We start from the raw sequence: 21,220 nt of genomic DNA on the forward strand, positions 1-21,220 counted from the left end.
GGAATAAATACTATGTACTAGTACTAGCAGAATCCGTCAACTGTTGTCAACACTAAATCCATCCCCGTATTCCATACTCTGGTACTCCCTAACAAGTGGGCCACTTATTGATGTATTTATTTTAATAACTGATTTTACTTTATTATTATACCATAAACTCAACTAAGTATATCAAAGTGAACAAAACCGTTGCCTGGTCTCCACTTCCAAAGGCTACGTTTGTCTTGAAAAGCCACAAGTTTATCTATTTTTCCATTTTTAAAAATATTTAGAGTTGGAGATGCCAGGTATCGATCGCTTGGTGGGTCACGAAGTTGCCATGAACGAGCAGATTAGTAATAAACTGGAAAAATGTTAAGTTTCGGTCACGAAGTTACAGCGTAGCCACGCATTAGTCGTTCCGGCATGACCGTCGTTAACTCGCTGACATGGTGCCATCAGTGGTAACGTGAGGCGCGTGTGCGGTCCGTCCCAGAGCCCAAATTGTGCAGAAAACACCTTCATCCTCTACCAGACACGAACAAAAAAAGGGAGAGGCGGAGCCATGGAGATTTGACCATGCGGTCAAGAAGTTGGCGGAAGACATTGGCAGCAGCGGCCGGCGGTTGCGGAGGAGATCGATGGCTTCTCCAGCCGTCGATTTGATGCCTCCACGTCTTAGGAAGCGCGGCGTGATATAGGTATGCCTAAGGAGCATGTCGCATATATACCCCTAGTCTATTATTGGAGCAGAAGGCCCATGGACTCGAAGTTTTGGAAGCCCAGAAGGATGAAGATGTTCGGATTAGGAAAGTTAAGTTATTATAGGAAATTTGTAATCAATACAGGAAAAGGCCTAGTGCGGCCCGATAAACTTGTACTTGTACGACACGGAAAGGCTTCGGCTTCGCCTCCTATATAAAGGGGAAGTCGAAGGAGAAGAAATGATAGAATCATTGTTAAACCCTAGCTACTACTTTTTGTTGAGTTGGATGCCTTTGTTCGTCTGGCAACCTTTGAGATCTACTTGTCCTCTACTTTTCGTGAAACCCTAAGTCTACAACTTGTAGGCATTTCCAAGTTAATCCCACGTCAATTGGCGTTGTCTGTGGGAATTGGAGGTAGCAAGGTCCTGATCTCGATGGCATCATCATCATCATCATCATCGGCAGCAACCAACGCGATGATGGAGGTAAACAGATCCAATCTGGCTTTATCGATTTTGTTCCTCACCCTCCCGCCCGTTTGCATGCATATGCCAACCTGGAAGAAGCAATGGAGATGACGTTCGGGAGCTTCCACTTCCTCGTCAGGAAAGAGAGATCACACCATTTTTTGGCACCGATTTTTTCGGGACCGTCGGTGGCCGAGCCCGATTACTCGGGGTCATCAGCGTCATCAGTCGAGTCAGGCGACGAAGAGGTCTCGCCACCACACATCACCAGGGCCGCTAACAGCGGAAAAGGCGCCGATCTTTTCGGTGGGGTGACTTTCGGGTACATCACGAAAACCGATCTATACGACGGTGTCACCTATCGTACGCACAATGCGCGTGCACTAAACCTAGTGTCACACAACAAGAACCCGGCGGTTCAAAATCCTGAGCTCGACGATAGAGCAACTTCGGCATATCATCAAATCTGCATGCTCACAACATCGGGTTGCGAGGTGCAGGAAGATGAGCAGTCTGAGGCTTTCGATCTATTGGGTAACCCCTTGGTCGATCCCGCAGATCTCACTAGAGGAACGGAAAGCAAGTACGCTGGAGCACAACTGATGAGGTCTAAGACCCCGTGTGTGGCCCGATCTCGCGGATTGACTTCGAAACCAAGGGGGAAGATGGGAAAACGCGATGAACACGAAGAACACGACGGGCACGAGGAACTCCGAGACTCACGCACGCACACCAACCCGATACACCCGATGCTTACCTCCGTGGCTCGATGGACCACGCCAATAGAATCTCCTAGGAAGAGGCACGGGCAGAATTCCCGGAGAGAGATTGGGGTTGGAGAGGAAGAGCTTGGTGAGTGGGAGAGAGTAACAAGTACTAGAATCTCAATCAACAAGATCAAAGTCAACAACCAAGGTGCCTTGATTACAGAGGGATGATACCCAAGGGAGACTAAGCTCAAAGGTAGGTTTGAGTTCAAAACAAGTCTAAAGAGCTAAGGAGGGGTTCCAGCCTACTTATATAGTCACACATGGCCAGCAAGGGCGAACAGTACGCGAAGGGATAAGTTAAGGCAGTTTGGTGGGGCATTCCCGTCGGATCCGGTTTGGGGTCCGGTCTGACCGGCCCGTGACCGGGCTGTCCGGTCATGGGTCCGGCCGACCGGGCTCGCAACCGGCGGTCCGGTCATGGGTCCGGTCGACCGGGCGCAAACCGGAATTCCGCGAGGTTTCCGGTCCCGGGTCCGGTCGTCGCCCGGTACGAGGGAGCTGGCCCGGTTTGGCGCCCGGTTGACCGGGCCCGTGGACCGGGCGTCCGGTTGTGGGTCCGGTCCGACCGGGTCCCGGACCGGCCAGCGTCCGTCTCTTCCTTGGAGCGCTTCGAGCGACGTCGGCTTCGGCTTCATGATCATCTCCATGTCCAGCTGCTTCTCTCCCTCCCTTGACCTTGGCGCTTCCTCCTCTCCGGGGTCTTGATGCGCCTTGTACCTAATGACACATAGCACGTCGGCATGAGGTAGCAATCCATCCAAAGGGGTACCAAGATCAAGGGTGGTGAGGAGCGAGTTCACCTCATCATGTAGAGCCTTGGCTCGGGCTCGTGTCATTGGTCCACTTGGGGGACTAGTTGGTCTTGATGTAGTGTCGTCGGTGAGCGGGGCTACATCATCTCCCCCTTGGGAAAGAGTCGTCCTCGACTCGTGGTCTTCCTCATCTCCATGATAGGGTGACAAGTCGGAGACATTGAACGTGTTGCTCACCAAGTACTTGGAGGTGGGGATGTCGATGACGTAAGCGTTGTTGTTGATGCGTTTGAGGACCTTGAAGGGACCATATCCTCTTGGCTTGAGCTTCGAGTTGCGTTCATGAGGGAATCTTTCCTTCCGGAGGTGGATCCAAACGAGGTCGCCTTCTTGAAATATGCGTTCCTTCTTCTTGGCGTTGAGGCGGGTAGCTTGGCGAAGCACATGTTCTTGAATGGTAGCTCTTGTTTCTTCATGAAGTTTCTTGACGGCGGCGGTGCGCTTGTCGAAATCCATGTTGATCCGCTCATGAAGGGGGAGCGGGAGTATGTCGAGTGCCGTGAGCGGCTCAAACCCGTAGACGACCATGAAGGGACTCCTTGATGTAGTCGAGTGCTTGGCGCGGTTGTAGGCGAACTCCGCATGTGGAAGACATTCCTCCCATGACTTCAAGTTTTTCTTCACGAGGATGCGTAGAAGGGTGGAGAGGCTTCGATTGACCACTTCCGTTTGGCCGTCCGTTTGCGGGTGCGAGGATGATGAGAATAAGAGCTTCACTCCAAACTTTGCCATGAGCGACTTCCAAAGATAACTCATGAACTTGACGTCTCGATCCGACACAATGCTTTGCGGCACTCCATGTAGGCGAACAATTTCCCCGAAAAACAATGAAGCAATGTGTGAAGCATCATCGCTCTTATGGCAAGGTATGAAATGAGCCATCTTAGAGAATCTATCCACTACCACGAATATAGAATCATGACCATGCTTAGTGCGAGGCAATCCTAGAACAAAATCCATGCTAATATCCATCCATGGTGCATGAGGTATAGGCAAAGGCGTGTAAAGACCATAAGGATTGGAGGTAGACTTAGCTTGAAGGCATGTCGTGCAACGGTTGCAAAGGCGCTCGACGTCCCTCTTCATCTTCGGCCAATAATAGTGAGTGGATAACATCGCAAGTGTCTTGTCTCGACCAAAATGTCCCATAAGGCCACCACCATGTGACTCTTGCAAGAGTAACTTTCGAAGAGAAGACTCGGGAATGCAAATTTTGTTGGCTTTAAACAAGTAGCCTTTGTGCAAATAGAAGTCATCAAATCCTCGGTCAATGGAACACTTCTCAAATATCGGAGCAAAGAAAGAATCGGAAGTATAGAGTTCTTTGATCTCTTCGAGTCCCAAGACATGAAAATCCAAACGAGTTAGCAAAAGGGTGTTTTTGCGGGAAAGAGCATCCGCCACAACATTGTCCTTGCCCTTCTTGTATATATGATCACATATGGGAAGGACTCAATGAACTCGACCCATTTTTCATGTCGTTTGTTCAAGTTGTGTTGGCTTTTCAAATATTTCAAAGACTCATGGTCGGAATGAATGATAAACTCTTTTGGCCAAAGATAGTGTTGCCAAACTTCAAGAACACGAACCAAAGCGTAGAGCTCCTTGTCATATATAGGATAGTTGAGGCGTGCGCCATCTAACTTCTCACTATAGTATGCCACGGGTTTGCCCTCTTGCATAAGAACACCACCAATACCAAGCCCACTTGCATCACACTCAATCTCAAAAGTTTTGGCAAAATTTGGAAGAACAAGAAGGGGAGCTTCGGTAAGGCGTTTCTTCAACTCATCAAAAGCATTTTGTTGGGCTTTTCCCCAAACAAACGAAACATTCTTCTTGGTAAGCTCATTCAAAGGGCAAGCAATGGTGCTAAAATCTTTCACAAAGCGGCGGTAGAAACCGGCAAGTCCATGAAAACTTCGGACTTGGCCAACATTTGTAGGAGTAGGCCAATTATGGGTGGCCTCTACCTTGGAAGAATCAACTTCAATCCCATTAGCGGAAACCACAAATCCAAGAAAAACCAATTTGTTTTGAGCAAAGGTGCACTTGGGGAGGTTAGCATAAAGCTTTTCATGACGCAAGATGCACAAGACTTCTCTCACATGTTGCACATGGTCCTTGAGATCTTTGCTATAAATGAGAATGTCATCGAAATAGACAACCACACTCTTGCCAATGAGAGGACGCAAGATGTGATTCATGAGGCGCATGAAAGTAGATGGAGCATTGGAAAGACCGAAAGGCATAACGAGCCATTCATATAGACCGAGTTTGGTCTTGAATGTCGTTTTCCATTCATCACCAATAGCCATGCGGATTTGATGGTAACCACTACGCAAATCGATTTTAGAGAAAATCGTGGCACCACTAAGTTCATCAAGCATGTCATCTAAACGCGGAATGGGATGGCGGTAACGGACGGTAATGGCATTGATGGGGCGACAATCCATACACATCCGTTGCGTCTCATCCGGTTTAGGCACAAGAATCACGGGAACCGCACAAGGGCTAAGGCTTTCGCGAACGTACCCTTTAGCGAGGAGGTCTTGTATTTGGCGTTGGATCTCCTTTGTGTCTTCGGGGTTGGTGCGGTAGGCGGCACGGTTTGGAAGCGGAGCGCCGGGTATGAGGTCGATGCGGTGCTCGATGCCTCGAAGCGGTGGTAGTCCATGAGGGAGCTCGTGGGGGAAGACGTCTTGAAACTCCTTCAAAAGAGACAACAAAGACGAAGGAATGTTGGTTAAGTCGTTAGTCGCCGATGATGGTCCCTTGCATATGAGGACGTAGTGCAATATGGTGGATGGGTTTGCTTGCACTTCTCTCCACTCGCTTTTGGTGGCTAGGAGGACGCTCTTTCGCTCACTCATGTATGGCTTGTGGCGCTCACTCTCCATTTGGTGGGTCGCTCCCTCACCTCTCAACTCACTATGGTGGAAGTGGTGTTGTGCCCTCGCTAGAGCCTTCGCATTGTCGGTGATGATTTGGCTAGGAGTCATGGGGCGCAACACGAACTTCTTGTCGGAGGAATCGGGGTAGAGGAGCCCGACACGGCAATTTCGGTGTTGGCAACCCCGATTGTAGATTCCCGTGCGGCCAGAAAAAAGAGAAAGAAGAAATCGGGGTTGTTCAACCCGACTTTTTAATTTCGGGCACGATGAACCCGATTTCAATTAATCGGGGATGTCGAACCCGAGTTGTTTGCAACATATATTTTTCCCGCCTTTTCCCGTTCACACCGTATATTATGCCATAAACTCAACTAAGTATATCAAAGTGAACAAAACCGTTGCCTGGTCTCCACTTCCAAAGGCTTCGTTTGTCTTGGAAAGCGACAAGTTTATGTATTTTAAAAAATATTTAGAGTTGGAGATGCCAGGTATCGATCCCAGTGCCTCTAGCCAGCTTTGCTAATGCTCTACCAATTGAGCTACATCCCCATGTACATTTTCTTAAAGAGTAAAACGCTTGGTGGGTCAAACTGGGAAAATGTTAAGTTTCGGTCACGAAGTTACAGCGTAGCCACGCATTAGTCGTTCCGGCACGACCGTCGTCAACTCGTTGACATGGCGCCATCAGTGGTCACGTGAGGCGCGCGTGCGGTCCGTCCTAGAGCCCAAATTGTGCAGAAAACACCTTGGTCCTCCATCAGACACGAACATAACAAAGGGAGAGGCGGCGCCATGAAGATTTGACCGTGCGGTCAAGAAGTTGGCGGAAGACATTGGCAGCAACGGCCGGCGGTTGCGGAGGAGATCGATGGCTTCTGCAACTGTCGATTTGATGTCTCCGCGTCTTAGGAAGCGCGGCGTGACATAGGTATGCCTAAGGAGCATATCGCATATATACCCCTGGTCTATTATTGGAGCAGAAGGCCCATAGACTCGAAGTTTTGGAAGCCCAGATGGATGAAGATGTTCGGATTAGGAAAGTAAAGTTATTATAGGAAATTTGTAATCAATATGGAAAAAGGCCTAGTGCGGCCCGATAAACTTGTACTTCAAATCACGTGCACTAAACCTAGTGTCATGAAGAGGCTCTCACTTCACAAAACGGACTATCCCGCAGAAGTTAGCTAGGCACAGTTCTTCAAATCATGTTGATTGTTTCTTGGATGATGAACCGCATAGATTTTTATTTCCAAAACTCGTAAACGATACAAGTTTGTTTATTCATCAATAAAGCTCGTCAGATGGCTCTCCCTCAAAAAGAAAAGGCAAAGCACAAGATGAATAGAAAGAGCGGTGCTGTGAGGATAAGACAGTGTGGTGCAAAGCCACATCACTTAGAAGTTTAGTCTTTCTCGTGAGACCGAGGAAGAGGCACAAGGTCAGCCTCTCTTCCTTTTTCTCGTGAGTCATCCTGCACCACCAATCATGTAAGAGAAACCACTACCACATGGATCACGCCACCCCTAGCTAATCTGGACCGCATGTTACTCCCTCATCCAACAGCCCTCAACTCACCTCGCCAGGTCACCAATCCGTGTGGTGTTCTCACCAGGAGAAGTGAGACTTGAGTTTTCTCCACACCCTCTCACTTGCCCTATATATAAGAGGGTGTTGTGACTAGAGCCGCGTGCGAATTTCGCGTGTGACTTGTGACTTTGGACTTTGGGGTGGGGTGGGGTGGGGTGGGGCGACTCTCTCCTCTCTCTCTCTAGTATGTCGGAGTAGGATGGCGGCGAGGCCGTTCATGCCGGCTAGAGCCGCAATAGCACCAGATACGTCTTCGCCTCCCTCAACCTTGTGCTCCTCGGCTATAGTACGTATGTCCGTCGCGGGGTAGGTCCCTCTCTCAGGTAGGTCGATTGTTACTAAAAAAGTGGGCACGAGATAAAGGTCTCCTCTCTGTACGTTTGTCTCTCCCAAGTGTGCAGAGATTTCTTCTCCCTTTTGGTTTTTCTTGGCTTTCTCGTTGTTATCATTTTTTTTCTTAACAGACTATTTCATCTATCTCATGTGATGCTGAGCTTAGTTCTTCTTCGAATGAGTTGCCTACCTTTCTATCGAATTCTTCAGTCCTATCTTGAACTAGAGCTAGATCACATACTAAACTAGCAAAGCTAGCTGCCTCAGACGCATGTGCAGCTGAAACTGGTCCATTCTTGTAGCAAAGTATCACGAGCTTTTATTTGAACCAAAGGCTGGCTCATGTTCGAATCTAGATAGCTAGAAAAAGCAGTATAGCAGCAGATCATAAACAATATCAAGGAAAACAGGGAGGTCTAACATTTTCATTTAACAAGTAAAAAAGCTTAAAATTTTGGCACAACCTCCCTTTATTGTACCCAAGGATGCAAACCACGAATAACAAATGTGACCACAGCACAACAAACTAGACCGCTGGGAACCAGTTTAACTAAATAGAAATGACACAAGCTGAAGATTACACCAATACAACTTACAAAACTCCTCTAAATACTATTACAATACTTGGAAGCTTAGAAAAGGTAGAAGATCGCCGCCAGAGCCCGTACGGAATGAAGCAGCTCAAGGCACATAAGAGACCAGCAATTTTCTCTATCCTCCAACAAAAAAATTGGCCATGCTTTTTTCATCCTACACGCACAACCATTTCGATGTTGGCAAATATGACGGTGTCCTCTCCGGTGACACCAGCAACATGCTGCAGAACTCATTAGACATATGGTGCAACTGGCCACAAAAGCCTTCCTGCCAAATCAAGTCAGAAATCAGTAACATTCGTATAATTTCAGTACGTACAAAGAACATGAGGGGGGAATGGCAAGCATGGAAGCAATTAATTCGAAATTCTCAAAAACATATCAACACTACATATGTTCAAATAGTGTCAGAACTAAGAACTAGCATCCGTTCATGGAAAATAACACCAGATTGACTAAGGAAAATGATGCCATTGAACAGGATGCACCAAAGCATAACTCAATGGTAGATATAACAGTCACCTTAAAGTGTTCCCGAAAAGGTGAACTTTTTTGGGGAAAAGAAAACACGACGATGCATTGCATTACAAACAAATGCATGTGAGATTTTTAATATTTGTCCCAAAATAGATGATGAAGTGTCTTCCTGCAAACTAACTAGCCAGAATAAAATCTGGTGACGAAATTCAACAAGCAACCAGTACGTCATTGTGTTTTTACTTCCCATTTAAATTACGACGGCACCATATTTAGCAAATGATACCATGTATGTACGGATTAACAAAGGTGATCATTGTTTGGGTCACATACTGAACAAAAGCTAGCTCCTGCCGTGTTACAGCTAGAACCCAATCGCACAGAAACAACTACTGAACATTTCATTTTTAGTTAACTGGTTAGCTCCTGCATTTAGGTTTCAGATAAGTACAGCAAGTTAACAACTAAAAATGTCTATTCTCAATTTCCAAAACTATATATGTACAGAGGGTTCACATGCAACTGATTAGCATCGATGTGCAACTAAAACGTGACAAGGAGATGCATTTCTTTCTCCCAAAAGAATCCCTGCAGCTACAAATCTGTGCAGGAGATCGACGAATTGGTCTCACCTGCAGAGTCCCACCACTGTATCAGAATAACTTGAATAAAAAATTCTCATACAAACATCATCGAGAATTTCCGCAGAACCCAAAAGAAACAAATGTCGATGCACACCAGAATGCACCATCGACGGCGGAAACAACACAAAAAGGGAACTGAGGGAATCACCTGACAAGCCACCACTGCCACAGTAGGTAAAGCGGCGCTGCTCCCTTCGCCTAGCTCCAGCCACTCCGTGCTCCGGCCTTGCGAAATAAATGTACAAAGTTAATACTGTGCAAACCAGTACAGATCAATGCTACTGAAGATTAAAAGAACAATATGCATGGAAGGTGAAACATAGCAACCAAGGATAGAACATTTATAATTAAACTCAAGTTAAAATAGTCCATGGGGCATATTTCTGAACTAAAATAGCATAGGTGATATATAACTGTAGCACCGAAAATTTATAGGAAATGCAAAATGCATCTCTGTATCATGGGAACCAAGTGATTCAACTACACAATCAACAGCACATTCCAGTGCCAGAAAAGCACCACATATTCGTAAACTACAGAATGAATAAAACCCACCAGTAAAGAAGAGCTATTATCTCGCGAGATACCATATTTACCAAGTACAACAAAAAAGGTCGATCTTGAGGATCAATACCAAAGCAAACCCAGCAGTTGAGCTTCAGGTACAAACCTGTATGTATGCACGTGACTGTCTATTGTGATGCACAATGGGCAGCAGCAGCCAAAACAGCTCCGATTTTACAGTAAATGGTGGCAGAAGGGAAGGCGTGGCTCCTGAAACCATTGTTGCCCATCCTCACCATCAGCGCTGTACCGCCATCATGCAAAGCAATAACCAGGGTTATCGCAGTAAATAAAATCTGCAGGATTCATTCTGCGAAAGTGGAACGGGTTTGAGGTGAAGGGGGGCTTGTGCTCACCATCTTTCATCGCCCCGGTTATCGTCAGGGCAGAATAGCGTTAGCAGCAGGTCTGCCACCTCGCCCTTGTCCAAGATGAGCAGCCTGTCGGGGATGAGCAGGAGAGGTGCTACGGTTCACATCTCAGCAAGCTGCAAGTTTGGGCAATGCAAGGCAAGAGCTATATGTCGGGGAAGAAGGGTTGTGTTCTGCTCCGTTTGGAGGCCTGGAGCAGCGGCAGGCAGCCACCATGTGCGGGAGGTCAAGGTAGGGCGGCGGGGTAGGCCGGAGCTGCAGGCAGTGAAGATGCCAGGTTTGGCTCCATGGCCACTCACTTGGGTATTATCCCATCGATCTGCCAATGCATACATGTTGAACATTAGTAGGTCCCAATAACCCAACAGCAAGAACGCAAATACTACTACCAACTAGGCCAAAGTACAAGTAACAGCACGCTAGCTAGATTAGCTCGATGCAAGGTACTGTGCAGCCTACGAGACCAATCAATCGTGGGGAAACAATCTAGACCACGGCAGGAAGAGGGGTAAAAGAGAGGACCTTCAGGGTGGTGGGTGTCGTGGTGGTCGGGATCGATCTGGCCAGCAGCTCCTTGTCCTTGCCGTGCCGGCGAGCACAGACTAGCATGAGCTGGGTCGGCCGGACATCACCTCCTCCTTATCTGCAGTGGAACGACCTTCAGCAAGATGGAATCGAGCTATGGAGGCGGAGAGTGGAGATCGTGTGCTTACCAAGCTGGCGAGATCGACGCGGACGCCGTGGAGGAGGCATGCTGCTGCTTGGGCCCTTCTCTTTGCCTCCCGCTCCGCCCAACTCTTTGCCTCGCAACTCGAATCGAAAAGCTCCCGCTGATCTCAAATTTTCACAAGTTTCCCGCTTGATTTTTCTATGAAAGTACAACCGCGAGCGGGATCCTAAATCTCACTTTGTGTACTTTCCCCACAGCAGCGGGGTCCCAAAAAACTCTTTCTTCTCATGTCCTTCTCTTTGGGGACGTTGTTCTTCTATTCTAAAATCTCCATGAAAAGCGATATAACGCCATGTTATCTCCCTCAATAATTACATTCATGCATCTACTTCTTTCAGTTTGAAAGATCCAAGAAAAGATTGATTTACTTCTATTCCTACAATACATCAGTTCAACAACTTTTGTTTAGCTCCATAGATACGTCTTGTTGGTGATTAGGCGAAAGCTTTTCACTTTATTGACTTCAGCCTAATTTTGTTAAATGTAGGTATTAACATTCAATTTTATAAGCAAAGATAAATAAATAAACAAAATAATTAGGGGTCAATTAACTTATCATTTACCAAAAATTCCAACTTATGACACAAGGTCGCCCATGAGTGCAATGGTCACTAGAACCATATCACCTTGCTAACCATAAACTCGACCTCCACTACCACGACCACGAGGATCAGAAGTCAGTGGTGGCACCGCCGACGACCCATATGAGTCTACGAGAGGCAAGCAGTATCTAGGTGATGTAAACTTATTAAATAAGAACACATAGTTGAGATCTACCAAGATGAATAAGAAATACACGCATGCCAATAAATGTCAGCTTCTTGCCGTGAAAGCCATGCAGTATGACGTAGCGCTCAACTCCATCTTGTTCCTCCCTTTCATGTATCCATACACCCGACGTAGCATGCAACTTGCTGAAATAGACCGATGCATACATGGACGACATTCGCATTTTAGGTTTTCGAATCGTTTTCACTTACGATGCGTGTGATGACTAGTCCATGTGTTAGTAGGCCTTTTTAACTGCCGTCCATGCCCTAGTATGTGTTTGTCTAAACTCTAATTACGATAGCTCTATCAGTTAGTGCTAGCTAGTCCCAAAATGGATGAGTCCAACGAGGTTTGCAACTTAACTTAGCTTTGTAGCAGAATGAATTGGGTGTGTGACCAGGAGTCGGAACCGCCTCGAGTAGGTGGGTTTTCACCCGAGCGACCGGACTTGCGATTTTATGGAACTCAACGATCTAACACACCGGGAGATTTTGTTTGCACTACGGTGAAGCCGGACACCAGGGTGCGTCGAAAAACTCCCCCGACCGAAAAGAGGCATTATCGGCCTCCGAAACTGCCCCGCAAGTTGGGCTACACAAAAATAGTGACCGGATTTTTATCTCGAGATTTTCGAGCCTATTTACGTCCCGACAAGTACGCTACAGCACGTCGTTCAACGCGCCGCCTCTCCGCGAGGCTTCCTCCGAGACTGTGTTCACCGCGTGGAGAATATCATTTGACGCGCTAACTTTGGGGCGCACGCCCTTTACCGACGCACGGATGTGTCTACACGTCGCGTTCCTTTCCGACTCGTCGCAGCGCTACTACCTCATGCCCCTCATCTCGTGGCCAGCCTCGGGCTTCGGGCTGTCCGGAGATTACCCACGCTATCCCGCGCCCGTGTCATGGGGAGGCCACGACGCCGCCGGTAGGTTCCGGGGCTACTCCCGTCCAAAATTTGAGTCCCCGCCCAAATTTTGGCAGCTATGTACTCGCGTGGTCTTCCCGCCCAACAATCTGCGCATTTGCTTGAGCTAATTAACCGATGCAACTTTAAATCAAGCAATGGTGTTCAAATTTTTACCATGGCCTGTTAGCTTACTAGCACATCCAGACCACAATTCAAGAAACATAACAGTGAGAGTGCACAATGAATGTCAAGGTTTACATTACGACCCGAAACCTTCTAGAGTGTCAGGCAAATGAAGCAGCATCTGTTCTTTCAGATGTTGAGGGATTGTACAATGAGGTATTTGTTCTCTCTGTATTCTAGAATTTTCCAGAGAGACGAGTCTCTTTCTCTGAGTTTTCCTTGTACATGCTGGAACTGGAGCTAGATAACGTACAAAACTAGCAAAGCTAGCTGCCTCAAACTCACATGTCCAGCTGAAACTGGTCCGTTGCTTGCAGCAAAGCATCACTAGTTTTTGTTTGAACCAAAGGCTGGGTCATACTCCTATCCAGATATGTAGAAAAAACAGTATAGTAGCAGCCAGCAGATCATGAACGATATCAAGCTCCACTAAATACTATTACAATACATGTACACCTCGCACCTATTCTTTGTCCAGCTCGCTCCTATTCAGCCAACTGCTACCCATGTGTACCAAAACATCCAAAATTATTCTGTGAACCAAAGGCTGGCTTCACGTCCCAATCAAGATATCAATGAAGCTTAGATCACTTTGCCAATTAAGCTTCACGACGATATGTTCCTCTTGGAAAATCTGAGAATTTTCTCTCCTATAAGAAAAGATAGTCCAGCCAACTAATGGGCAAGAGCATCAGCAAAAATTGGCATGACCTCCCTTCTTTCTGAAACATCCACATCACACAGCAAAACGGTGAGAAACAAATTTGCACAGGCCAGCATATCTAAGCATTTGAAGACTCAAACTCGACCAGCATAGCGAGCACGTCGAAGGTAAAGCCAGCAGATCCACACACACGCTGCATCAAATAAGTTTAGGTTCTTGGACAGACACTGATGGTTAACCATTACAACAAAACATGGATTACAAAAATTCTCTCGGATCTGAGATCTCGCCTGGCAGGCACGACCAAGGCTGCAGCATGCATACATATGGGTCTTCTTCTTGGTGCACCAGGCTACTGCTAGAGGTCTGCCTGCTAACCTGGATGTCCTCTTCCTGGTTATCCTTCAACAACTGAAATTTTTTACCATGACCTTGTTACTTTACTTGCACATCTAGACCAGAATTCGAGAAACAAAACAGGTGACTACTTTAATTGTCAAGCCAATGTAAATAGCAAGGATTTAAGGCTCATTTAACCCCAGCCTATACATGAAAGACAAAAAAGAATCAGGTTCTAACCGTGTGTGGCATTTTCATTGTTACAAAGAGAGAAGAACTATATTCATATTCAGAATAAGGAAACCTGTGTGCATAATTGAATGGAATTACAATCATCTCATGTCTCAGCTACTTAAAATAAGAGCATCAGCATCTGAATATGACAGTATGTATAGCATACACCTACGGTGCAGCAGTTCAAGAACATACAAGGTACTCTTGAATTAGTATCCAGAATTTTGTCACTCCTAATTTGCAAGCTAGCTAAACTCCCAGGGTTAATTTAGCATACACCAAAGGGATAGTTGTCCCTTTTTTTACAAATGAAATGAGATTTTAATATACCATGTCCATCTATAAGAAGATCATCAGCTACCATAATTAAGCATAAGCATACATCTAACCAGCACTTGATCTTTTTCAGAAAAGATTAACGTAAGCTCAAACTTGGGGTTACCATAACAAAACACTCCAACCCAGCAACGGTCAGGTTCAAACAAGCTCGAACCTTTCTCCGCAGCAACAATTGCAGGGAAGACAAAAATCACAAATTTATCGGAGAAGCAGCGAGGTGCACCTTACTGTGATGACAAACAAAGAGAATGATTAGAACAAAACATTCCCATTTGGCATATTCAAAAGCTACAAACATGGAGAGCTACAAGATAGCACATGTTTCTTCTCAGTTTCTCTAACTGCACATGTACAGAAGGCGGTATTATAAAAATCACACAACTCTCATAAGCAATAATATGATATTTTTTTAGAACAAGCTATAATATTGCAGCTGCACTTAGTAGGTACAGACATATCGAGTTGCTCCAATATTTTGCACAAGGCATGTCAAACATTGCTGACCATGATTGTCCAGGAGAAAGCAGGACCGATGTATGCATAGATGGACTGAACTGCTACTGGTACATGTCAATATTCTTAGCAAATAGCAAGTGCAGACTGCAGAAAAGCAAAGCCATTTTTTACATTAAACAAAGGTTGTATTGCTTAGCTTATTAATTACCAAATAATAATCATCATTCCATCAAGACAAGACTGCTCATCGTCACATCATAGATACCTATCTAGCTACAAATACATACCTATCTAGCTACACACCATACATAGCCTACAACGGACCAGAGCAAAACAGGGGCCAAATCAAGTGATGAAGCCATACCACAGATCACGCACAAGGCTGCAGATTTCGAACCAAAGCCTTCTCCAAGGGCGCCGACACGGACAACGCAAGTGGGGCAATGGTTTGCCTCTGCCTTGGGCTGCTCGACGATGAACTGTTTATGAATTCGGATCGAACTGGGGCACATCCTCCTTCCAGCAGGCCAGCTCTTCTTCAGACATCTACACACCATCTGGTGAGCAGTAGACAACAGAACAAAAAATTGCAAATGGCGTTAGTAGTGTAGCAACACGTTCTTGGAGCATAGCATGGTTTTTTTTTTTGGAAGAACTAGCATAGGAAGAAAAGAATGATTAACTTACCGAGGAACTCGACTTGGAGGCGGCCATGACCAGGAACGGCCTGAATCCTTCAGCTGCACCTCCTCCTGGTTTAGATCGATCTGGAACAGCTCCTCCTTCTGGTTGGCCATGTCCAGACGTCGTCGATCACCTCGCGCGCCCTCGTCGCTGTCCAGACGCCCAGCTGCAGCAGCTCCGGCGCGCGGCCTGTCCCTGCCTGTGCCGGCGACGAAACAGGGACAGGAGCTGGGGGAGGCCGGTCTTGCCCTCCTCCTCTTCATTTTCTGCACGGGAGCGGGGTTGAGCAAGACGGAATCGAGGTACTGCTGGCCGAGAGGAGAGGGGATCGAGAGCTTACCGTGGCCGGCGAGCTCGACGCGGACGCCGTGAAGGAGATCGATCCAGCGCCGTCTTCATCCTCTGCCGATGTGCTGGTGGTGTTGCTTTGTCGCCATGGCCGGCCGCGGCCTGTGCATCTACAGCCGGACGAGGGCCTCTCATTGCCCCGGCCGGCGGCGGCGTCCGGCGAGCGCCAGCACCGGGCGGTGGTCAGCGACGCCGGACCAGCAGCCGCTCCGCTACGGTTTCGCGGAGGCACGGGGCGGCGCGGGTCTGGGGGAGCAGGGGAAGGTGGTGTGGTAGATGAGAAGGGCGGCGAGGTCGTCGGGGAGGAGGCGGCGCCGGCGTGGGGACGGACGGAGGGAGAAAGGAAAGGAGAGGACAGAGGAGGCGATGTGGGCTCGCGCGCTACCCTGAATTATTTCGGGATACGATTTTGTCTTCAGCTCAAGTTTCCTCCAAAGATTCCGCTCGCGCCAACTCAAATATTTTTTTTTAGAAAACTTCCGCTTAAGATTCGCGCGCCAACCAGAATATTTTCGGGATTTATCTCCCGTCTTTCACTCCAAAAGTTTCGCTCCGGAGATCCCGCTCACGCCAACCCAAATAATTTTGGAAAGCTCCCGCTCATGCTAGATTCAGGGAGGGTCAGGTACTATGGATAGTACAGCAGCATGTGATCACAAACTCTTGTAGCTGCGGCTTTGCAGCCTAGGATCTCAAAAACCATTTGCTTCTCATTTCCTCTAGCGGCGTTGTTTCTCTATTCTAAAATCTTCATGAAAAGCAAACTTAAGAGTAAGAGACATTTTACTACGATATCAGTCGAACACCACTACTATAAAATTGAGCATATTCACTTATTCCGAGCCGCCTAAAGTTAATTCACGACTATATTCGCATTTTAACGGCAGTAATTCACGAACCACGAAACGATGCACTTAATGAACTTGATACATTTTACAAACAAAACTTCAAAATGATTTACATGTTGACTATTTTTGTCTCCTCAAAGTCCACCTTTATTATTTCCTAAAGGCATATCTGGACACAAAACATTATTGTGATATCCCGTTGAGAGGATGTGTGGCCGGTCAAGTACAATTAACCAAGGCGTCAAACACCTGGTTATCAATGGAATTTTCTTCCTACTACTCATATGTAAAATTGGGTTGATCATGTCCAGGTAGCTAGGAGGATGCGATTATTTTCGGTGTGAACCGTGAAACCCTTGTTTATAGTAGTGGGGACACTCACATGTTTTATTCTCTTTTCTACTAGATTTTTTTCATTGCATCATTCCAAGGCAAGAAAAGGCCATAATCATCCAGTGACGTGTCATTGTGTTGCAGGGTTTTCGAGTTTCGGCTTCAAGAAACTTATCGGCACCCATCGATAGCTTTAACTCATTTCAAAATAATTTCATCTCAAATGTAAATGCAGTTTGATAAAATTTTGAATATAACTACTATGACAAAACGGTAATTTTCCAAGCAGCAATTAGTGCTTGCGTTTGATCGGAACTGATCATAAGTACTTTCTCTAGATCGGGCATGCATGTAGTTTAAAAAATTGTTTTGACCATTATTTTAGTTAATAAAATATGAAATATATGTTATACAAAATATATCATTCTAAAGCTTTTCGAATATGAATCTAATGGTATAGATTTTGCAGACATAAAGTTTATATTTTGTTGATCAAATTAGTGCTCAAACTTTATCTTAAACTGCGTGCGATGCATGTTAAACCGATCCGGAGGGAGTACTAACCAACTATATTCATCGAGCTTACGCTGCTTTTCTATCAAGGAGCACATGTTGAGGTTAGCGTCACATCCTACTGACATAATTGTGGCTTCTACTAGTGAGCTGCCTTGCTAGTTAGTCAATTTGCAAGCCAAATTTGACCATTTTAAAAATCGGTAGCATGGCCAAAGTTGGAAAAATTGGTATGTTACTTTTTGTTTAGATACCGATGGATATAAAATTGGTCACAATCGGACTCTACACGAAAGTTAGGATTGTTTTACCGAGATCGGGTGTTTTGGAAACTGCGAGACTTTATATGGGCGGAGAGAGATGTCTGGCATTGTCCCGCCCAAAATTTAGGGGTCTATGTTGCTATATTCCCGCTCCGGCTGCTTTCCCGCCGAAATCTTCACCCATGTGTTTTCCCGCCCAAATGTTGGGACACCGTTCCCATCACGACAGTTCTCCGAGACCAATCTTTTGTCAAGGTTGGGCTCCCCTCTCTAGTTTACCTGTTAATTATCATGTCATGTGCCAAGGCACGCGTTGTTATTTCTATGCTAGTTGGGGCACATAAAATAATAGGTATCCCAACAAGGATGTAATGTCGCCCCACGTGCATAAGGATGGTCACAATGCACAAAATATGATGATGATCATGGAAATAGTAGAGCATTGAACGCCACGCGTGTTCACGGACATGGGAATAAGGGATACCAGAGGAAGTTGGCATAAAAATAATATGGATGCCATACTTCCTCGGACGCCGTTAATACCCCCCCTCTTGTCATTTTTAATGCTCTTCTCTTTATTTATTCTCGTATTTTAATCATATATGTGTTTAATGAAGTTTTAAACGCAACAAGAATCTCTTGATTCGGAGATCATGGTCATGGAGATGGCCCGCGTACATGCGGAGGACCAGGTGTTTGCCTTTGAAAACGAAGGCGTCGTGGCACAAGAAGCGCTCGTGGAGGTGGTCGAGGCGGCAGGCTGAGCATGCATCGCAACAGGCGGAGTAATAGGTGGTCAAGGAGGCCGCCGCGGTGGCCATGAGTGTCGAACGCCACGAGGCGGCCATGGCGCTCTTGGGGTCGGCGGCGCGGAATGCCGCCAACATCGGCGTGCAAGAGCGTTGACGCACCGCGGCGGCGACTAGGGAGGCGGCGGCAACAGCGACAGAGGCAGCAGCGGTCGATGCCACCGCAGCGAACGAGGCAGCGGAGAAGGTGGCGTGCAACAAGGCCTACCACACCGCCGACGATGCAGAGGAGGAGGAGGACCGTGTAGCGGAGGCGGCGGCCTTATCTATGGCTTGGGGCCTGCTGGGCAAAGAGCAGGAGGAGGACGAGGAGGAGGAGGACCATTGGCAGGTGTGCACGATACACCGCAGATCTGCCGCAAGATACCACACCCGTCGGGACAAGGAATCGTCCCCGGCGAGGCAGGCGACGGCGGCCGCGACGGCGGTAGTGTTGCGCGATGAGGCGTGGCTGGCTGCGGAGGCAACAGCGGCGGAGGCGGACAGGTGGGCGCACTGGGCGGCCGAGCTCAACACCGCCTTGGCCCACCGTCAGGACGAGCGACAAAAACCACGCCATCGTCTTTGCGGCGACATCATCGACAACATCCCGGAGTCTAGGAGCATATGCACCATCGGCTTTGAGAGACCCGAGCCACGTCCTCTCTGTCCTCAACAACTCCGCACCCATTTTTGTTGCTACCCAAGAATAGATGGCCAATCTAGTCTAATCGAGTCGCATGTTCGGTGTTGTCTCCCTCCCCCAAACCATCGGGATCTACGTACGTCACTTTGTTCGTTCTCCCGTTGCTTCCCCCCAACTTTCGGGACACCGTTCCCATCACATCATTTCTCCTAGACCAATCTTTTCGTTGGGTTGGTTTCCCGCCACATGTACGATCTGCAAGGTCCATGCATGCCCAATGGTATTTTTCCCGCCACAAGTTGCACCGTTCACCTGGATGCCCTAACTTTTGCATATGAACTCTAATACAGCCAGCTCCGACAGGGTTTGATAGCTTTCGGGAAGAGATGGCTTTCAAAAGTGCATGCAATATGAGTGTACACCCTTCGGCCTCGTGTGCCCTCCCTACCAAACTTTGGGAGACGGTGTTTTCCCGCCAAAACATTGGGATCTTTTTATTCTTGGAGACCATATTTCCATCCTGGCTTGGTTTCTCGCAGTCCCCTACATGGGATACATCACATGTACTTCTTGCATGGGCGATGCATGCCAAAATCTAACTTTCCCGCAAAAAGATGCACCAGCCCACCCGTGCGCCCTAACTTCTGCATACCGACTCCTAGTAGAGCAATTCCGGTTGTGTTGGAAGGCTCTCAAAAATCTAGGTATTCTAAGGGTGCATGCAACATGAGTCTATATGCGTACCAGTGACTTGTAGCACACATGTAATTATAGGCATGAAATGCCACTCCGGTCAAGGAAGATCTAGGAAAACTAGGGTGTCTAATGGCATCGTGTAGCTTCGGTTTTGATGGCCTTTACTTTTCATTCCCGCAACCCACCCGCCTCCACTAGGATTTATCCCGCGGTCAAATACCTACTTCCACTGCCGCGCCCTTCCCGCCGTCATCGGCCTAATGCCTTCCCACCGCCAGCGTATCTTCTTCGTTGTTGAGGCATGTCCGTCTCCACCATCCTAACTGCGTCCGCCTCCCCCACCCCTAATTGTCGTTGTTGCCTCGCCGTCGCCACCCCTATCCATCCATCTAGGCTTGCATGGCATTGATCTTCCCCCAACAGCGTGTTACGCTAGATCCGAAACCCTAAGTTTCAGGACATTGTTCCCATCATGGCAGTTCTCTAAGTCCAATATTTTTTGTCACGGTTGGTTTCCCGCCTATTTTATGCATAGGCCGCAACACACGTACTCTCTGCATGGTCCATGCAAGCCCAACTTCATGTTTCCCGCCAAAAGTTGCATTGTGTGCCCTATCTTTCGCATATGGTTTCCGATATGTCCAGTTCTGGCGGCATTGGAAAGCTCTCATTAAGCTATGGCTCTTAAAGTTGCATGTATGCCAACAATTTGTAGTGCACATGGAATTATAGACATGAATGCCACTCTGGCCAAGGAATAGATTTAGGGAAGCTATGGTTACGGGGGAAGTTGGGGTTTCCATTGGCCGTACATGAAATAGTGGTATTTCAACATGGATGCAATGTGCTCCCATGTGCATAGCGATGATTAGAATGCACATAAGAGGGTGATCATGAATGACATGCGTGTTCACGGGTGTGGGAACAAGGTCTACCGAAGGAAGGTGTCACAAAAATAATATGGATGCGACCCTTCTCGGGACACCGTTAATACCGATTACCGAAGGAAGAAATTTAACTCCATCTACTCGGATGGGAGGTAAAACAACTAACGTGTTTTGTTTACATGAACATTAGGATTATATTTAGAAAATTTTAAACTATTAGTAATTAAGCTAGCTGAGAGCATCTCCATCAGTCCCCCCAAACTGCTTTGGAGGGTGCCAAATGCAAAATCTTTCTTAGCCCCTACCCCCAAAGCTCGTTTTCATCTGGTGCATGCCATTTTTTCGTCGACCGGCGCCCCCCAAGCCACACCCAACCCAAGGGAGGCG

At 47.2% G+C, this 21,220-nt stretch overlaps 1 protein-coding gene and 1 long non-coding RNA gene across 3 annotated transcripts; both read right to left on the reverse strand.

Moving 5' to 3' along the window:
* Positions 1 to 9,424: 9,424 nt before the first annotated feature.
* Positions 9,425 to 10,837, reverse strand: LOC124679496. Its single transcript, XR_006994997.1, has 4 exons — positions 10,724 to 10,837; positions 10,187 to 10,520; positions 9,937 to 10,074; positions 9,425 to 9,491 (listed from the first exon to the last, which is right to left on the reverse strand). It is a non-coding gene; the product is annotated as an uncharacterized LOC124679496 (long non-coding RNA).
* Positions 10,838 to 13,665: 2,828 nt separating this feature from the next.
* Positions 13,666 to 15,630, reverse strand: LOC124669912. Of its 2 annotated transcripts, none has more exons than XR_006992351.1 (4): positions 15,515 to 15,630; positions 15,192 to 15,384; positions 14,475 to 14,598; positions 13,666 to 13,870 (listed from the first exon to the last, which is right to left on the reverse strand). XR_006992351.1 is itself a non-coding variant. In XM_047206448.1 (4 exons), exons 1-3 carry the CDS (start codon positions 15,622 to 15,624, stop codon positions 14,570 to 14,572), a joined length of 321 nt encoding a protein of 106 aa, XP_047062404.1. In that variant the 5' UTR covers positions 15,625 to 15,630; the 3' UTR covers positions 13,666 to 13,870; positions 14,526 to 14,569. The 2 variants fall into 2 exon arrangements, 1 of the variants encoding a protein (XP_047062404.1); XM_047206448.1 differs by having other exon boundaries at positions 14,526 to 14,598; positions 15,192 to 15,373.
* Between the last annotated feature and the right edge of the window lie 5,590 nt (positions 15,631 to 21,220).

The sequence above is a fragment of the Lolium rigidum genome, chromosome 7 (assembly GCF_022539505.1).
Source record: "Lolium rigidum isolate FL_2022 chromosome 7, APGP_CSIRO_Lrig_0.1, whole genome shotgun sequence".
NCBI classification, from domain to species: Eukaryota; Viridiplantae; Streptophyta; class Magnoliopsida; order Poales; family Poaceae; genus Lolium; species Lolium rigidum.